Genomic DNA, 20,378 nt, shown 5'->3' with positions numbered 1-20,378 from the left:
ACTTAACTTTGTTGGTATTATATTTTAATTGTGAATATTATTACTCTTCTTTTTGTTTTATTTAAATAGTTGAAAGTAGAGTAATGTACTCCAAGAAGGGGAGATATCAATTGATTGTGGAAGTCTTTGCTTATAAATTTAATGTTTTTTCATAGTAAACTTTTATTTTGTTTTAAATAAATATATCCAGTGCAAATTTAAAAACTGGATGGATATATTTTCTCAAATGTTTTTTAAAACTGTAGTGGAAAAAGTATTTGCAATAGGAGTTGTTTCCAAATCAATTACATTTTTGAGTTGCTGAGCTCACTTGATAAACTTCTTACCTTTATGTACTATAGTCGTTGGAAAATATCTTTCTTACTAACAACTTTAAAGTATTAAATAGTAAATAGAAGGACCTGAAGGTCACAGATGATATATTAATCCTTTACTTTTGAAGGTTGACTTTGGAAGATAAAGGAATATTTAGAGAGTGAATAGTGGGACTTAGTGTAGAGCCTATAGAGAAACAAAATTTTTATTTCTGAGGCATAGCTTTCAGTACTCAAACAATGGGCTCTTGACAACGGATGAGAGGCATCCTAAGGAAGAAGGTTCTTCAGTACTAGCGATTTACTCCGATCAAGAAAACTTTTAACTCAAATGTGAAGAAAAGAGAAATTCCTTTATAAAATCATATAACAGAAGAGACAAAAGAGGGCTAGTGAAAGAAGGGTCTAGGAATTATTAAGGTGTTATACATATATATATATATATATTTTAACATCTTTATTAGAGTATAATTGCTTTACAATGGTGTGTTAGTTTCTGCTTTATAACAAAGTGAATCAGTTATACATATACATATGTTCCCATATCTCTTCCCTCTTGCGTCTCCCTCCCTCCCACCCTCCCTATCCCACCCCTCCAGGTGGTCACAAAGCACCGAGCTGACCTCCCTGTGCTATGCGGCTGCTTCCCACTAGCTATCTGTTTTACATTTGGTAGTGTATATATGTCCATGCCACTCTCTGGCTTCGTCACAGCTTACCCTTCCCCCTCCCCATAATCCTCAAGTCCATTCTCTAGTAGGTCTGTGTCTTTATTCCCGTCTTGCCCCTAGGTTCTTCATGACCTTTTTTTCCCCCTTAAATTCCATATATATGTGTTAGCATATGGTATTTGTTTTTCTCTTTCTGACTTACTTCACTCTGTATGACAGACTCTAGGTCCATCCACCTCAGTACAAATAACTCAATTTTGTTTCTTTTTATGGCTGAATAATATTCCATTGTATATATGTGCCACATCTTCTTTATCCATTCAACTGTTGATGGACACTTAGGTTGCTTCCATGTCCTGGCTATTGTAAATAGTGCTGCAATGAACATTGTGGTACATGACTCTTCTTGAATTATGGTTTTCTCAGGGTATATGCCCAGTAGTGGGATTGCTGGGTCATATGGTAGTTGTATTTTTAGTTTTTTAAGGAACCTCCATACTGTTCTCCATAGTGGCTGTATCAATTTACATTCCCACCAACAGTGCAAGAGGGTTTCCTTTTCTCCACACCCTCTGCACCATTTATTGTTTGTAGATTTTTTGATGATTGCCATTCTGACCAGTGTGAGATGATATCTCATTGTAGTTTTGATTTGCATTTCTCTAATGATTAATTATGTTGAGCATTCTTTCATGTGTTTGTTGGCAATCTGTATATCTTCTTTGGAGAAATGTCTATTTAGGTCTTCTGCCCATTTTTGGATTGGGTTTTTTGTTTTTTTGATATTGAGCTGCATGAGCTGCTTGTAAATTTTGGAGATTAATCCTTTGTCAGTTGCTTCATTTGCAAATATTTTCTCCCATTCTGAGGGTTGTCTTTTGGCCTTGTTTATAGTTTCCTTTGCTGTGCAAAAGCTTTTAAGTTTCATTAAGTCTCATTTGTTTACTTTTGTTGTTATTTCCATTTCTCTAGGAGGTGGGTCCAAAAGGATCTTGCTGTGATTTATGTCACAGAGTGTTCTGCCTATGTTTTCCTGTAAGACTTTGATAGTGTCTGGCCTTACATTTAGGTCTTTAATCCATTTTGAGTTTATTTTTGTGTATGGTGTTAGGGAGTGTTCTAATTTCATACTTTTCCATGTAGCTGTCCAGTTTTCCCAGCACCACTTATTGAAGAGGCTGTCTTTTCTCCACTGTATATTCTTGCCTCCTTTATCAAAGATAAGGTGACCATATGTGCGTGGTTTATCTCTGGGCTTTCTATCCTGTTCCATTGATCTATCTTTCTGTTTTTGTGCCAGTACCATACTGTCTTGATTACTGTAGCTTTGTAGTATAGTCTGAAGTCAGGGAGCCTGATTCCTCCAGCTCCATTTTTCGTTCTCAAGATTGCTTTGGCTATTCGGGGTCTTTTGCGTTTTCAAACAAATTTTGAAATTTTTTGTTCTAGTTCTGTGAAAAATGTCAGTGGTAGTTTGATAGGGATTGCATTGAATCTGTAGATTGCTTTGGGCAGTAGAGTCATTTTCACAATGTTGATTCTTCCAATCCAAGAACATGGTATATCTCTCCATCTATTTGTGTCATCTTTAACTTCTTTCATTAGTGTCTTATAATTTTCTGCATACAGGTCTTTTGTCTCCTTAGGTTGGTTTATTCCTAGATAAGATGTTACATTTGAGTTATCTAGAATTTATCACATTCTTCAACCATTTCGGGAAGATCAGGTGGTGGTTTATTTTTATGAATGGTGTATTTTTTCCTGTTGTGTATAATTTGAATTGCTTAATGTTTATTTAATTTCCCTGTGTAATTGCATAGAAATTATATAACATGTAGTCCTTACCCATAAGAATTAAAATGTAGAGCAGTATTACTCAAACTTCAGTGTATAAAGAATCACTTGGGGAACTCCCCTGGTGGTGCAGTGGTTAAGAATCTGCCTACCAATGCAGGGGACATGGGTTTGATCCCTGATCCAGGAAGATCCCACGTGCCACGGAGCAACTAAGCCTGTGTTCTACAACTACTGAGCCTGCGCTCTAGAGCCTGCGAGCCACAACTACTGAGTCCGCGCACCACGACTACTGAAGTCCTTGCACCTAGAACCCATGCTCTGCAGCAAGAGGAGCCACTGCAGTGAGAAGACCATGCACATGGCCCCCGCTCACCGCAACTAGAGGAAGCCTGTGCGCAGCAACAAAGACCCAATGCAGCCAAAAATAAATAAATTAAATAAATAAATTTTAAAAAAGGAATCACTTGTGGTACATGTTAAAATTCCATATTCTTGGAATCCACCAGAAGCTAAAGAACCCCCAGGAAGAGAAAGGGAAATCACAGCCTTGATTAAAGATTTAAAGGCATCAGAGGTGGTAAGTGATGCAATATCTCATAAGAACAGCCCTCAATGGCCAGTGAAAAAAGACTAACAGGAACTGAAGCCTTATAGCAGATTATTACCAACTGATTTCAATTGTTGCTCCCATAGCCCAGGCTGTTCCAGACATTGCGACTGCAGCTGAATCTATTACACAGACTTATGACAGGTCGTATGCAGTCTTAGACATCACTAACACCTTCTGTGACATCTTACTGATATTTGAGGATCAAGGTCAGTTCATTTTCAGGTAGCAAGGCCTCCTATATATGTTTATAGTATTCTCTAGGGGTACCTAAGCTCCCCTGCCATTTGCTACCAGTTGGTGAGCCAGGATTTAGCATAAGTTCCTCTACCCTTCCATGTTTAAAGCTTTCACCATATGGATGATGCCTTGTTGGCAAGTAAAAGCCTCAGTCTCAATGACCTTGGTGGTGGTGCTCTCATACTACAGAGGTAGCCAGGAGCAGTAGCTGATAAACCCAACAAAATTCAAGGGCCTGCTCACCAAGCAAAGTTCCTTGGGACTAAGTGAGTGGATTTATAATACTCAGTTCCTGTTGTGGTCATGAAAAACCGGCTGTTTCTTTGGCCAACCAAACCAAACAGGAAACCCAGCACCTTATTGGACAGTTTTGGGTATTGGAGACAGTATGTGGCTCACTCAGGCATGCTGCTTGGTCTTTTTTATCAGCTAACCTGCTAATCAGCATCCTTTGAGTAGGGCTTATGTAGATCTACTGAATCAAATTTATTAGAGGATGAAACCTAGAAGTCTGCACTTTTAACAGGCTCCTTTATACTAGCCACACTTTGAGAAACATGGGCCTATTAAGTGTATTATCCATTATGCTAAGGGCTTGGTCTGGGAAGTTTTGATTTACTTTATCACCAAGTCTTTCTTTTACATTGTGTTCTGAGCGGTAATTAATACAAATAGTTTTGAATACATAATAAGATTATAAAAGCTTAAATTGGACTGTGAAAATCCTTTTCAGTTTAGAACAGTGGTTCTCAAGAGGGAGTGGGGAATTTTACTTCCCAAGGGTTATCTGGCAATGTCTGGAGACTTTTTGGTTATTGGCAGCTGGTGATGCTCCTGGCATCTAATAGGTAGAGGTCAGGGATGCTGCTCAACATGCAATGGGCAGGACAGCTCCCCAAAAAAGAATTATCTGGCCCAAGATGTCAGTAACCCTGCTGCTGAGAAACCTTGGTTTAGAATGATCTGTTTGAATCCTAGCTCTGTGTCTTACTATGGCACTTTGGCCAAGTTGCTTAACCTCTCTGATCCTGTTTACTCAACATTTAAATGAACTAAAAATAGAATACTTAACCTCATAGTGTTGTTCTGAGGATTGAATTAAATGCTCATTCTATAAGGAGAGAAGTTGCTGCCTGACACATACGTACTAAGCATTCCAAGTAGTAACTGCTATTTTCTCCATAAAATCAAGATAGGCTTACTTTAAGATATATTAAAATGTTAAAAGATTGGGTCATTGTGAATAGGATTATAGCTTCTAATTATCATGTCCCAAGCTATGTTCATGTACATTTATTGTAAAAGTTTAAAACTAGTTCATTTAAAAAAAATGAACTGAGAAAGTAACCTAATTAATTACCTTGGTAATAAGCAGTCTTTTGAGGTAATAATCCCATTTATAAGAGCTTTAAAGAGAATTTGTAATTCCTTTGAACTAATTTCTTCTACTTGGTAAGTTATTTGGGGATTGTATAGCCAGAAATCTGGTCTTTCCAGTCTGTTAATAAACAAGAAGAGGAATATAATACATTTTTTTCATAGACTATTCAAGACTTTGTTTAAGAAGACTCCACATGTTTATCACTAATTCAAAGCACATACATTTGTTTTATTGGAATGATCATATATCTATGTGATTGAATGGAGATAGACTATATGAAACTATACCTGTTACTGCTTTACATTTTTTTTTCTAAAATAGCCCGAAATAGTATCTGTAGCCATGGTGAATAAAGTAGGCAAATTATGTTTGAATTTGCTGGTAACTGTCAAATTTAATTTGAAAATATAACAAAATTAATGACTGCTTTAGAATATAGAATGCATATTTTCTGTGAACTAATATTGTTCTCTTAGCCAAGAGGATCATTATGTCTGTATCAAATAATAAGAATTCATTTTTTGGAAAAACTGAGTTTAATTTATGCAGCCTTATTTTAAATCAAATATCCCTATTCTTGACAATTTTTGGTAACTAATTCTACTGCTAAAGATGAACTAGCCTCCACCCCTTGTTCCTTGTCCTATCTGCCTTCTAGTTCACTCTCTTCCACTGCCTTTACCACCAACCTGTTTCCTTTTTTTTTAATTGAAGTATAGTTGATTTACAATGTTGTGTTAGTTTTAGATGTACAGCACAGTGATTCAGTTATACACATATATATTCTTTTTCAGACTCTTTTCCCTTGTAGGTTATTACAAAATATTGAGTATAGTTCCCTGTGCTATACAGTAGGTCCTTGTTGGTTATCTATTTTATATATAGTACTGTGTATATGTTAATCCCAAATTCCTAATTTATCCCTCCCCCAACAACCTGTTTCCTTAGTATAATTCATTATTCCACAAGTCTTGTTAATTATTTGTTATACCAGTCTTCTGCGAGTGTATATATTTCTCTGTGGGCTTATTAGAGACTATATTCATTTTTCCATGTGTAGCATATTCATTTTGTGGCTCTTACTGGAATTACTTTATATCTGCTACAAAACTATTTTTTGATGCCATCTTTCTCAATTGTTCATAGAAGTGTACTCAGGAAGTAAAATTTTTTTCAGTATTGCCTGAATTCAGGCATGCTTTAAAGGTAAATCATGCATTTTTAGAATCCATGTTATTGTTGCCTTCCTGAAATTAAAAAAAAATCCCATTTCTGTTAAGTGTTTATGTGTGCAACCGTCTTTTTTTCCTTATATGTTAATGATGCAAGTGAGTCCATTCCCAGCTGGGTTCTGTTAAATAGAAATTCAGTACACACTAACTGAATGCCTACTGTATGGTAAAGTACTATGTGTGTCTGCTCTCTAGTAGCTAATAATCTAGAGAAAGAAACAGATATCAAATTGTCTTAGGATGATAAGTGCTATAACACAGGTAAAAAGTGTTGTGAAACATCTAGCAGGGGTGGGGGGATTAATATGCTTGTGTCCTGGGTCCTTGACCACCTAGGAAAACCATTTAGGGTCATTCCATTACAACCCACTAAACCCACTAGATGCGCATTCTTTGAGAATTTTGTTGGGATGACTAAAGCCACAGAAGCTATTCTTATTGGTTCCAGGGATTATTTTTCTTAGCCTAAGTCTGAGGCAACTCATTTGCATCACTGACACCTATCTTTCAAAGAGTGCTATCTTTCTATTAGGTTCCTGATCCACTTCCCAACTGAAAAGGCACATCCTAACATCTGTTCTTTGATGATTGAGTTTAATGAGAAGGAACTATTTTTAAAGTTTGAATGCCAGTGCCCTGGCCAAACTTCAGTGTAAGTAATGGGAAATGTAATTGGTCAAATGCTTCTGAATAGTGAACCACTCCATGATTTCCCAGTCCTTTACAAACATATCCCTGTAAAGAAGAACAAAACCATAAATTAGCATTAACTCTGCATTGAGATTCTTCTGCACTTCTTTTTTTATCTTTTCCCATCTTCTTACTACTCTTGCAAAGTTTGAACATAAGGGTAGAGGTGAGGGGAAGGATAAATGAATATGATTGCATTTATTTCAAACTGAAATTCTCATTGACTAACCATGCTTCTCTTCCATTGCCTCATGATGACTGGCTTTTTAAAAGAAACAAACAAAATGTAGCTCTTTCTTTCTGTAGACATAAATTTTCATTTCTCTGAGATAAATGTTTGGGAATGCAGTTGCTGGATTGTATGTTTAGTGTATATTTTACTTAATTTTTTTTAACATCTTTGTTGGAGTATAATTGCTTTACAATGGTGTGCTTGCTTAATTTTTTAAAGAAACTGTCAAACTGTTTTCCAGAGTGACTGTACCATGGTACATTCCCACCAAAAATGTATGAGAGACCCGGTTTCTCTACATCCTCGCCAGAATTTGGTATTGTCGCTATATTTTATTTTAGTAACAGGTGTGTAGTGATAGCTCATTGTGCCATTACATTTCTGTAACGGCTGATGATGTTGAACATCTTTTTGTGTGTTTCTTTGTCATCGGTAGATGATCTTCGATGAAATATCTTCATGTCTTACCTATTTTGTTTGTTTTACTGTTGAGTTTTGATAGTTTTAAAAAATATATTCTAGCTACTAATCCTTTCTAGATGTGTGGTTTATAAATATTTTCTCCCACTCTGTAGCTTTTCTTCACATTCTCATAACAGGGTCTTTCACAGAGCAAAAGTTTTTAATTTTGATGAGGTCCAGTTTACCTTTTTTTTTTCTATTTTATGAATCATGCTTTTGGTGTCAGGTCTAAGAACTCTTTGCCTACCCCTTGATCCTGAACATTTTCTCCCATATTTTTTCCTAATTTTTAAATAGTTTTCATTTTTACATTTAGGTATGTGATCCATTTTTAATTAATTTAAAAAATAAATTTATTTATTTTATTTTATGTATGTATTTTTGGCTGTGTTGGGTCTTCGTTGCTTTGTGCAGGCTTTTTCTCTAGTTGTGGCGAGCAGGGGCTACTCTTTGTTGCAGTGCGCGGGCTTCTCATTGTGGTGGCTTTCTCTTGTTATGGAGCACAGGCTTTAGGCACGAGGGCTTCAGTAGTTGTGGCAGGCAGGCTCAGTAGTTGTCGCTCTCGGGCTGTAGAGTGCAGGCTCAGTAGTTGTGGCACACAGGCTTAGTTGCTCCGCGGTATGTGGGATCTTCCCGGACCAGGGCTCGAACCGGTGTCCCCTGCATCGGCAGGCGGATTCTTAACCACTGCGCCACCAGGGAAGCCCCTTTAATTAATTTTTGTATAAGGTATGAAGTTAGTTTGAGGTTCATATTTTTGACTATGGATGTCCAGTTGCTTCAGCACCATTTATTGCAAAGGCCGTCCTTTCTGTACTGAGTTGATTTTGCACCTTTGTGAAATATCAGTTGGCTATACTTGTGTAGGTCTATTTCTGGCTCTTGTTTCTGTTCCATTGATCTATATGTATCTATCCTTTTATGTAGCTATATAATAAACCTTAAAATCAGGTAGAGTGGCTTTTCCCACTTTCTTTGGAATCTTAAGCAAATGAAAGGTTTTTTGATTTTATCTTATTTTATTTATTAGGAAATAAGTAATTCACAAAAAATGTAGTATTGCAATATACATTTAAATCTCATCATGAAATAATGTAATTTTAAGAATAATTATCATCATCAGGCACAAGTACTAAATTTAATTTTTAGTTCTTTCACATTTTTTATGTACCTCTGCTTATTAGTCTTGGTTTTAAGTAAGTTGTCTAGTTAAAAGAAATTTTAAATGCCAAGTTGACAGTATTAATGGTATGCTGTCTTTGTCTTTTTTTTAGATGGTGTTATCTGAAAAGGTTAGTCAACTGATGGAATGGACCAATAAAAGGCCTGTAATAAGAATGAATGGAGACAAGTTCCGTCGCCTTGTTAAAGCCCCACCGAGAAACTACTCCGTTATTGTCATGTTCACTGCTCTCCAACTTCATAGACAATGTGTCGTGTGCAAGTATGAACTTTCAACTACACTTTAAAAATTAAATAACTCATAAGATTTTAACCATTTCTCAACCCCAGAAGAATGAAATTAGTTCAGTGGGTACATAAAAAATTAATGTATATACGTTACTTAGAGTGTCTGTAGTAACACATAATAGTACTACTCTTTTATAGTCTTTTCTTGATGGTCCATATTAGTGGGGGAGGGACAAAGAGCAAGGATAAAGTTTCATGGTAACCATTCTAGAAATAACATAAAAATATCTAACAATCATCTTATAAATTGGTATCAACTTATATAAATGAGTGTCAATAGCATTGATGTAGTGTTTTATTATTTGTGTGTGCTTTCAACTTCATACTCTTGTTTTATCACAACAACCCCAGAAGGTACATAAAGCAAATATTCTCTCATTTTTGGAAGAAACAGGTTCCAATATGTTAACTGGTCTACCCAAAGCTATAGATATTTATTAATGCAATAATGGTGGCTACATCCAAAATTTGGAATTACAAGAGAACTTTTTTAGAAAACAAAGATGCATGATTTAGAGGTGTTTCTTTTTTCTAGATTATTTTGTAGTAATTTTAAACCTTAGAAATCGAGACTAACCTCACTTAAATTTTCATCAGACAGTGGTTTGTTGATTTTATTTTACTATTTCTGAATGATCTTAGGAAAAAAGATATTTCTTTAAACAAAAGATAGATAATTAAAAATAGTGGATACTAAAAAATAAAATCTCTTTTGCTTTTTGTTGTTTATTTACTTATATTTTTAGATCAGTATTGTGATCTGGGACTTCACTTTAAATGAAATGACAAAGTTACCCTGTGAAAAACTAATTTAGTAAAATCTTGGAGGCTTTCCAAATTCTGATAGCCTGAGCCCATGTGAAGGAATAGACAGCCTTCTTTCAGAATACTGTGTTATGCTACCCCAAGCCTTTCTAACTCTTCTTAAAGGATTTTCTCCCCAGAGGTAGGAGATAGTCAAGGGATTTGGTACCAGAGTGCTTTTTTTTTTTTAAGGGATGGCTGTTATGCTGAATATAAATTAAAAGTAAGTAGAAAAAGGAAAAAGAATAGTAGGTATTAACTGTGAATAAATTTAAACTCTGGAATTACTCTATAATTCAGTCAGTTTACTCACTAGCAATCATGAGTATACAAAAATGTCAGGGAATGAACAAAGTCCTTCATAATTCTGTATTAAATGCAAATTGATGGAGTTCTTAATAACTAAAGTTTTTAATACTGTCTTACTTTTTACAAGACCAAATTGTAAATTAGCACATTTTCCTAAACTCATTCAAATAATTAAAACTAAGCAACAGCGATGTGTGTAATACTATATATTTGGTGCTATCAGGATGAAAAGTATAAGAAAGATGTGCTATCCTTATCATCTGGCTAGGGAAATCAGTTCCACATATGTAAATTTAGCTGGCAATATAAGACAATTTATGATTAAGTACCAAATGAATTGTGTGCATAATAAATGCTATAAAATTTCAGGAAGGACATATAAGAGGAGTGGTTAGGGTTGGCCTAATGGAGAAGATAGGACTTGTACTAGGGCTAGACAGATGGATCAGATTTACATAGCAGTAGGATATTCTGATTAGAAGCAGTGTTGTGTGCAAGGGTACAGAGATAGGCGTAAAGTGCTGGAATTAAGAGATCCTGTTTGAGGTTGAGTAGTAGTAAGGCTATGTAAAAGCTAGATGCATTATTTGGAAATAGATGATAAAGAACTTTGAATAACCAGTGAAAGAGCTTGATAAAGAACTTTGAATAACCAGTGAAAGAGCTTGGAGACTGTCCTGAAGGTAATAGAAAAGCAACAATGGTTTCTGAGAAGAGGAGGAGTATCAAGAAAGTAGTCATTTAGGAAGACTGATATATATTGCAATGTAAGAAGGATTGGAGGAGGAGAAAGTAGAGTTAGGGTTTTAATGTTCTAATGTCAGATATTAAGGATCTGACTTTAGATGATAACAATGAAAATAAATGGGGAAGGATAGAGTTAAAAGATAATCAGAAATGAAAAATTGTCAGATCTTAGAAACTGAAAGCATATGGGAGATCAGGGTAAAGTAAAATATGGCCTGAGGTTTCAGTTAATCTCAATTCCTTAGATTCTTTTTCACTGTAATAATTCATCAGACTGTATTCTTACTAAGTAGCATTTTGTACTTTAGATTTCTTAAATAGACTAATATTATAGTCTAATTTCTCTGGGAAGTACTTCAACCTTGTCTTTGAACCCTTAGAAGTAATTTAGGGTATTAAAAATTGGTGTAGAAACAATCTAGTTAGACTTTTTTCCAGCGAATGTTGAAGGAGCTTTGAGATAAGGAGTAGGCACAAGGTATGAAGCAGAGTCAGGTAATCACTACTTCATGATGAAATCTCCAACACTTGGTATAAGGCTTCTCTTATGCCAAAACAGTGGCAGTGTTTTCCAAGGTTTGTCCTAACCCTGTCAGCAGAGCCTGACTTGCATTAGATTGCTTTAAAAAATGTTTTATATGTTATCTTCACAAATCTGATTGCATCCAGGCAAGCTGATGAAGAATTCCAGATCCTGGCAAACTCTTGGCGATATTCCAGTGCATTTACCAACAGGATATTTTTTGCTATGGTGGATTTTGATGAAGGCTCTGATGTATTTCAGATGGTAAGCTATTTGGTTTATTCTATTAAATAGGAATAGATAAAATATGGATAATATGGAATACCTTTATTTCAATGGCTGCAAGAAGTTAAATAAGATTTGTCTTACCTAAGATCTAGAGTAGTTAATGAGATAAAAGCTAAACTTAAACTAAACATGAAATGTAGTGGTCAATACTAGCCTATTAGAATATGGAAATTGGGTAGAAATCAAGTAACTTTTATGTATTTTTTATTGTGGTAAAATATAATAAAAATTACCACTTTATTTTTTTAATAAATGTATATATTTATTTATTTCTGGCTGTGTTAGGTCTTCATTGCGGTGCATGGGCTTCTCATTGCTGTGGCTTCTTTTGTTGCGGAGCATGGGCTCTAAGCACGTGGGCTTCAGTAGTTGTGGCTCACAGGCTGTAGAGTAGTTGTGATGCACGGGCTTAGTTGCTCCGTGGCATGTGGGATCTTCCCGGACCAGGGCTCGAACCCGTGTCCCCTGCATTGGCAGGTGGATTCTTAACCACTTTGCCACCAGGGAAGTCCCCCCTCTTTCATTTCTGATATTAGTAATTTGTGTCTTCTCTCGTTTTTCTTAGTTAGCTTGGCCTAGAGGCTTATTGATTTTACTGATCTTTTCAAAGAACAAGCTTTTGGTTTCATTGATTTTTCTCTATTGCTTTTCTACTTTCAGTTTCATTACTTGCTTCTCTAATTTTTATTATTTCTCTTCATTTAACTTTGCATTTAATTTGCTCTTTTGTTGGTTTCCTAAGATGGAAATTAAATTATTGAGTTTAGATCTTTCTTTTTTTGCCGTATATGCATTCAGTGTTGTAAATCTCCCTGTAACCATTGCTTTTGCTGTATCCCACAGATTTGGATAAGTTCTGTTTCCATTTTCATTTAATTCAAAATACTTTTTAATCTTTCTTGAGATTTCTTCTTTGACCCATGTGTTAATTAGAATTGTGCTCTTTAGTTTCCACGTATTTTGGAATTTCCCAGTTATCTTTTTGTTATTGGTGTCCAGTTTAATTCCACTGTGGTCTGAGGGCAGACATTGTGTGATTCCTTTTCTTTAAATTTGTTATGGTGTGTTTTATGGCCCAGAATGTGGTCTTTCTTGGCAAATTCTGTTGTTTTGGATGAAGTAGTAGTCTATAGATGTCAATTATATCCAGTTGTTTAGATGGTGTTATTGAGTTCAGCTATGTCCTTACTGATTTTTTGCCTGCTGGATCTGTCCATTGGGTGTTGAAGTCTCCAACTATGATAGTAGATTTATCTATTTCTTCATGCAATTCTATTAGTTTTTGCCTCACATAGTTTGACACTGTGTTGTTAGGCACATACATGTAAAGGATTGTATCTCTTCTTGGAGAATTGACCCTTTTATCATCACGTAATGCCCTTTTTTATCCCTAATAACTTTCCTTGTTTTGAAGTCTGCTGTATCTGAAATGAATATAACTACTCTTGCTTTCTTTTGATTAGTGTTAGCATTGTATATTTCCTCCATCTATTTACTTTTTTTCCTTCTACAATGATTTTATTATAAATATGTTCTTTTGGAATAAACAAATATTGCATTCAAGACTATCAGCAAACTTGTTCTAAGGTAATAAAAGAGGGAAAATGGAACCAGGAACCACTTAGAAGTATAGATAAATAGCAAAGACACCTGCATGCCTTGCTGACCGCCTTTCCCCCAAGAAGTAACAGGAGGTTAATGGGGACATCACATTTCTCATTAGCACATTAATGAAAATAAGCTTCGAGTTTGGTAATTTGCACTAGTTCTGTAAACTGAACTGCTCCTCTCCTCGGTCCTAAGAACTAGAATGGGAAGACAGTCTTCGGATCCTAGCATCAACAAGGAAGATCTTGACTTTGTAACTCTTTGCTCTCAGACAAAACTGTTCACTACTTGCCAGGAGCGATGTCAGAGTAGTCCTTCAGCACCAAGGCCAAGTGTTCATTGTGAGTCTTAAACCATCGCTTTTTCTGTGAAGCAGGCTTTTTCCTTCTCTGAATAGGGGCCACTTTCTTTGGTCCAGATTCCTGCATGGAAGAAATACCCTGTCACTTCAGATACTCTTCAGTTTTCTCCTCATCCATTGAATCCATGGTGACACTCCTTCACAGTTTCTGAAACTTTTCATCCACAGAAAACTGATAGCTCTTATCATTGAAGAAAAGAATTTTCTTATCAGGAAGGTTTACAAATGGTATCTGGTCCCCTAAAGCATTAACTGCTTTCTGGGAATTGGGCAGTCCTTCCTCAATGTCTTCTAAAAGAATTCCTCCTAAGCCTTGCTAGTCATGCTTATTTAAGAGCCTAAGTAGGACCTTCTTATCTTTCAAGTTGTACTTGGGCTTGAAGGCATACTTTCCATCTATTACTTCAGTTTTGGGATTACTGACTATTGCCTCAGTCATTAGCCATTGTTTCTGCTTGAGTCCAATATCTAAATGTTGTGTTTCATCCAAACTTTCTTCTAAAGTAAGAGGATGTGTATCTCGTTGCTGATGCCATGTCTTCATGTAATTCACAATCTTAGCAAGAATGCCAAACTTATATCCAGAGCGTCCTGATAGAACTTTCGAGTTAAATGATCCATTGCTATGATCAGAATTTTGTTTAGAGCTTGATGATCCTCCATGTTCTAGCTTTGCTTTCTTCTTCTTTGATGATGATGACTCAGAAGATACAGCATGGTATATTTCTTCCATCTATTTACTTTTAATCTATATGTGTGTCTATTTAATGTGGGTTTCTTGAAGACAACATATACTTGGGTCTTGTTTTTTGAACCACTCTAACAATTTCTGTCTTTTAATTGGTGCATTTAGACCATTGATATTCAAGTTGATTATTGATATAGTTGGATTACCATCTGCCATATTCATTACTGTTTTCTGTTTTTTGCCCTTTGTTCCTATTTTTGTCTTCTAATCTTTTTCTGCCTTTTGTGGCTTTAATTGATTTAATTTTAATTTAATTTAATTTTATGTGATTCCATTTTTCTCTCCTTTTTTAGTATATTAGTTATACTTTTTTTTTTTGCTTTTCTTAGTTGTTGCCCTAGAGTTGGCAGTATACATTTACAGCTAATCAAAGCCCACTTTCAAATAACACTATACCACTTCATGGGTAGCGAGAATACCTTATAATAACAAAATAATACTAATCCCCCCTTCCATCCCTTGTATCATTTCTGTCATTCATTTCACTTATATATAGGCACATACACACACACACAATTGAATAAACTGCTGGTGTTATTTTGAACAAACTGTTATGTGTTAGATTAATTAAGAATAAGAAAACAAAAGTTTTTATTTTACCTTCACTATTCCCTCTTCAGTCCCTCCCTTAATATATGTAGATCCAAGTTTCCAACCTACCTTATTTTCCTTCTCTCTAAAGAACTTCTTTTAACATTTCCTGCCTGAGATTCCCTCAATTTTTCTTTGTCTGAAAAAGTCTTTATTTCTCCTTCACTTTTGAAGAATAATTTCACAGGGTACAGGATTCTCTAAGTTGGTGTTGTTTTTTCCTCTCAACACTTTAAATATTTCACTCCGCTCTCTTCTTGTTTGCATGGTTTCTGAAGAAACATTGGGTGTAATTCTTATCTCTCTTCCTCTGTGGGTAAGAGGAATTCCTCTGACTTCTTTCAGAGTTTTTTTTTTTTTTTTTTTTTTAGATGTTGAGGGTAGGAGTTTATTAATTAATTAATTAATTTTTGCTGTGTTGGGTCTTCGTTTCTGTGCGAGGGCTTTCTCTAGTTGTGGCAAGCGGGGGGGCCACTCTTCATCACGGCGCGCAGGCCTCTCACTATCGCGGCCTCCCTTGTTGCGGAGCACAGGCTCCAGAGGTACAGGCTCAGTAGTTGTGGCTCACGGGCCTAGTTGCTCTGCGGCATGTGGGATCCTCCCAGACCAGGGCTCGAACCCGTGTCCCCTGCATTAGCAGGCAGATTCTCAATCACTGCACCACCAGAGAAGCCCCGGAGTTTTTTTTATCTTTGGTTTCTTTGAGTTAAATTATATGCCTGGGCATAGTTTTATTGGCATTTATCCTGCTTCATGTTCTTAGAGCTTCCTGGATCTGTGATTTGGAGTCTGACATTACTTTGGGTTATTCTCAGTCATTAAATATTTCTTCTATTCCTTTCTCTTTCTTCTGGTATTTCCATTATGTGTATGTTACACCTTTTGTAATTGGCCCACAGTCCTTGGATATTCTGTTCTGTTTTAGTTTCCTTTTTTTTGTCTTTGTTCTCTTTGCTTTTCAGTTTTTGAGGATTCTATTGATAGATCTTCTAGCTCAGAGATTCCTCAGACATGTCCAGTGTACTAAGTCCATCAAAGGCATTCTTCATTTCTGTTACAGTGGTTTTCATTGCCGACATTTCTTTTTGGTTCTTTTTAGGACTTCCATCTCTCTGCTTACATTAACCATCTGTTTTTGCATGTTGTCTACTTTATCCATTAGAGATATTAGTATATTAGTCAGTTTTGTTTAAAATTCCTGGTATGATAATTCCAACATCCCTTCCAAGTCTGGTTCTGATACTTGCTCTGTTTCTTCAAATTGTGTTTTTTTTGACTTTTGATATCCCTTGTATTTTTTTTCTTCATAGCCAGACATGATGTACTAGATGAAAGGAACTGCTGTAAAGTGGCCTTTAGTAATGTGGTGTGAGGGGAGAGGGATGTTTTATAGTCCTAGAGTTAGATCTCAGTCTTTTAGTGAGCATATGCCTCTGGACTGTGACCTTCACAAGAGTTTCTCAGTTTTTTTCCTCCCCTCTTAGAGGACAGGATGGCTGGAGTGAACTAGAGTTTGGTATTTCCCTTCTTCCAGGTTAGTTAGGCTCTGATAATACCCCAGCAGGTTAGGCTGGGGTTAACTAGTTTCCTCTGAGGACAGACCTTGTTAAGAAGAGCAGAGTTCTCTGGGGTATTTCAAAATGTTTTCTTTTCCCCTCACCCTGACAGTAGCATGAGGGGATTTTTCTCCAGTATTTACTGTGGGAACCTAGTCAAGCTCCTGGAGGTAAATCTCACAATATTTTTACCCCCCTCCCCCATAACTGTGTGCTTTTGGAGCTTTTAACTCTCAGAGTTGTCCACACTGAGCCTCCAGTAATTTGTCAGTTACAGATCAGGTTTTCCTACTCTGGCAATGTTCCTGAGGTGGTTTCCACTTGTTGGTCTCTGCTCAGATAAGCCCTGACTCCCTGTATTTGCCTGTCTCTCCAATCTCTCCAATCTTGGGGGCAGTCGTTTGCCCTGTGTCTTCCTCTCTCTTAGGGAATCCCAGAAGAGTTGTCTGCTTTTCAGTTTGTTCAGCTTTTTACTTGTTGATATGATAGAGTAGCGACTTCCAAGCTCCTTACATGCAGAACTGGAAATCATAACTTTCAACTGTATTTTTAACTTCAGCGTCTGTACTAGTTCTTTTTTATTTTTGGCTGTGTTGGGTCTTCGTTGCTGCGCACGGGCTTTCTCTGGTTGTGGCGAGCGGGGGCTACTCTTCGTTGTGGTGCGCGGGCTTCTCATTGCAGTGGCTTCTCTTGTTGCGGAGCACAGGCTCTAGGCGTGTGGGCTTCAGTAGTTGTGGCTCGTGGGCTCTAGAGTGCAGGCTTAGTAGTTGTGGCACACAGGCTTAGTTGCTCCGCGGCATGTGGGATCTTCCCGGACCAGGGCTCAAACCCGTGTCCCCTGCCTTGGCAGGCAGATTCTTAACCACTGTGCCACCAGGGAAGCCCTGTAGTAGTTCTTTCCCCTTTGTGTATAAGAGGACATAGATGCAATCCATAGATTCAAGGACATAGATTGAGTTTTGTCTGTTTATAAATCTGTCTAACTCATATATTTGGACATATTTTACTCAACAATTGTATAAAACATGAAAGGAAAGATTTGGATATAACTTCTTGTTGTACACCTTTATATGAATGACTTCCCAATCCAAAAATTCATTATGTCCCAAATAAAACTCCTGTCTCTCCTACTTCCACTCAAACCCGTTCCTCTTGGGTTCTGTATCATTGGTGACACTTCTTTGACATTCCTCTTTTTCTACAACATCCATCATCCTTTACTTCCAAGGCCTTCATCTTCTTTCATTTGAACTTACCATCCATATAATACTCTCTCCATATTGCCTGCCATTAACAGTTCTTAGAGGTTTTTTTTCTAGAAGGTATTAATAAGAATACTTGGGGGAAAATAAAATTTGGGAAACCTTAGTTTAAACAAAATTAAATTTTATTTTTTACTTCATGGTATCAAGAACTATGAAGGGTCTTGAGGTTTTATTCTACGTGCAAGCTAACAAGTGACCCTGCCAGTTTCATAGATGCTCACAGATGACATGACACTCCTGGGTTGGAGTTAAAGGACTTTATTACTCACAACAACAAAATCCAAAGTATCAACACTTCATTGCACTGGTTCCCTAAGCCCCACTTCCCATAGGACAATGCGAGGAAAACGAGTGGGTTGCATTATGGAAGAGGAACTCTAAGCTTTGGGAACCCAAATCTTCCATAAAGGCTAGTAAGCATGCATGCCCTTTGCTTTGGAGGGAGACTCTGTTACTAACTTCTAAGGATGTACAAACATCCTTGAGAAGATCATCCAGAAAAAGGCAGTCAGTGCCTCTGCTCACAAGACATGCATAAACATGAGAAACTATTTTCCAACACAGGACTTCTCATAGACTTCAACATGCTGAAATGTGTTATTCCTTCCATTCTAATACTGAGCTGTAATATGCAGAACTTCCCCAATTATTGGACCACTTAATGGAGCATTTTAGTTATATTCTATGGAACACATTTTTGGAAATAGTGGCATATAGACTAAAGCCAAAATTCCTTAGTCCTCCTCACTTCATGCCCTCTTTACTCCAAACACATAACCACCTTTCCCATAATTATATTATGTCGTTGTTTTATTTCAACATTGTTGATCCTTTCCTACAACATAAAGTATCTTTTCTCCCTTGCTCCCTTTCTCTCCACTTTCAAAGTTCTGTTTACCCTTTAAGCCTCATTTCAGATATTCCCCTGAAGCCTTTTCAAATCCTCAAATGTGAGTCAACCCTTTTCTTGTATTGTCACACTACTTTCCTTATATTTCTATTATATATCTATATATATCCAGATTCTGTCTTATAGTAGAATTAACCCTAGAGTTGTTTGACAGTCCCTCTTAGAATATACTTACTTATGGGCAGAGCCAACATCCTGTAGCCATTAGTGCTAAGCACATAATAGATGTTCAGTAAATGTCAAATGGATGGATTAATGTTCCATTTTACAATATGTCATCATGCTGGTCATATTCTAGTCTCACACAGCTCTATAAATCAAAATCAGTATATTCATAAAACATGCTATAGCCTAAAAGGTTAGTGCATTTAGGCCTTTTTAGACCAAAGGAAACAATTTCTAAAGTTTAAGAAACTGCTTTCTCATTCTCTACTATTAAAGCAAGGACCGTTTTGGAAATTAAAAATTGTAATTCCATTTATTTTAACAAGATACACATAAAGAATTTCTGTTAGTGATTTGTAAAAGTACAAAACCAATTTTCTTCTACGTCAAATACCTTTTAATATCAATGTCCATTTTAGAGCTATATTTAGAGTTAGTGGTATAAGGATGGCAGTGTGTCCATCTGTGGAAGAAATTCAAACCTTTCTCCAAAGAACAATGTCATATGCCACAGTATACAAAAGTTAAGCATGGATAAAAAGTGGTACCTACCAAAAACAGTACATCTTATTTTGGTTCTTGAACATCTAAGGATTTTCAAAGCCTACAAGACTTTAAAAAATGTTTTAATTGTGAGGAAATAGGCATAACATGAAATGTACTATCTTAACCATTCTTAAATGTGGTTCAGTAGTGTTCAGTACATTCAGGTTGTTGTACAACCAACCTCCAGAACTCTTTTCACCTCATAAAACTGGAACTCTTTACACATTAAATAATTCCTTATTCCCTCTTCCTCCAGCTCCTGGCAACTATCATTCTACTTTGTCTCTATGAATTTGACTACTGTCGGTACCTCATATGAGTGGAATCATACAGTATTTGTCTTTTTGTGACTGGCTTATTTCACTTAGGATAATGTCCTCAAAGTTTATCCATGTTGTAGCATGCATCAAAATTTCCTTGCTTCTTAAGGCTGAATAATGTTGCACTGTATGCATATACCACATTTTATTTATCCATTCATCTGTTGATGGACACTTGGGTTGCTTCCACCTTTTGGCTATTGTGAATAATGCTGCTATCAACATAGGTATACAAATATCTCTTCAAGACCCTGCTTTCAGTTGTTTTAGATTTATACCCAGAAGTAGAATTCCTGGATCATATGGTAGTTCCATTTTTTATTATTTTTAGTAGCTTCCATATTGTTTTCCATAGTGGCTGCACCATTTTGCATTATTTTTGATTTTTTGATAGTAGTTGTCCTAATGAGTGTGAGATGGTGTCTCACTGTGGTTTTGACTTGTAATTCTTTAATGATTAGTGATGTAGAACATCTTTTCATGTGCTTGTTGGCAATTTGTATATCTTTTTTGAGAAATGTCTATCCATATCCTTTGCCCA

At 36.3% G+C, this 20,378-nt stretch overlaps 1 protein-coding gene and 1 pseudogene across 2 annotated transcripts in view; one reads left to right on the top strand and one right to left on the bottom strand.

Moving 5' to 3' along the window:
- The window catches only part of MAGT1 (magnesium transporter 1), a gene marked incomplete at its 5' end in the record, with an annotated part of 46,250 nt that overhangs the window by 7,740 nt on the left and 18,132 nt on the right, over positions 1-20,378 (top strand). Inside the window, 2 exon segments of the mRNA XM_079727028.1 lie at positions 8,901-9,070; positions 11,626-11,743. Coding sequence (XP_079583154.1) covers positions 8,901-9,070; positions 11,626-11,743 — 288 coding nt within the window.
- LOC307069057 (general transcription factor IIE subunit 2-like) lies at positions 13,660-14,469 on the bottom strand (annotated as a pseudogene). The gene has a single exon. The product of its transcript is annotated as a general transcription factor IIE subunit 2-like (transcript).

Source organism: Hyperoodon ampullatus (genome assembly GCF_949752795.1).
Source record: "Hyperoodon ampullatus genome assembly, chromosome: X".
Lineage (NCBI taxonomy): Eukaryota > Metazoa > Chordata > Mammalia > Artiodactyla > Ziphiidae > Hyperoodon > Hyperoodon ampullatus.
Note: the sequence above shows the minus strand (reverse complement) of the source record. Positions and strands in the feature narration are given on the sequence as shown.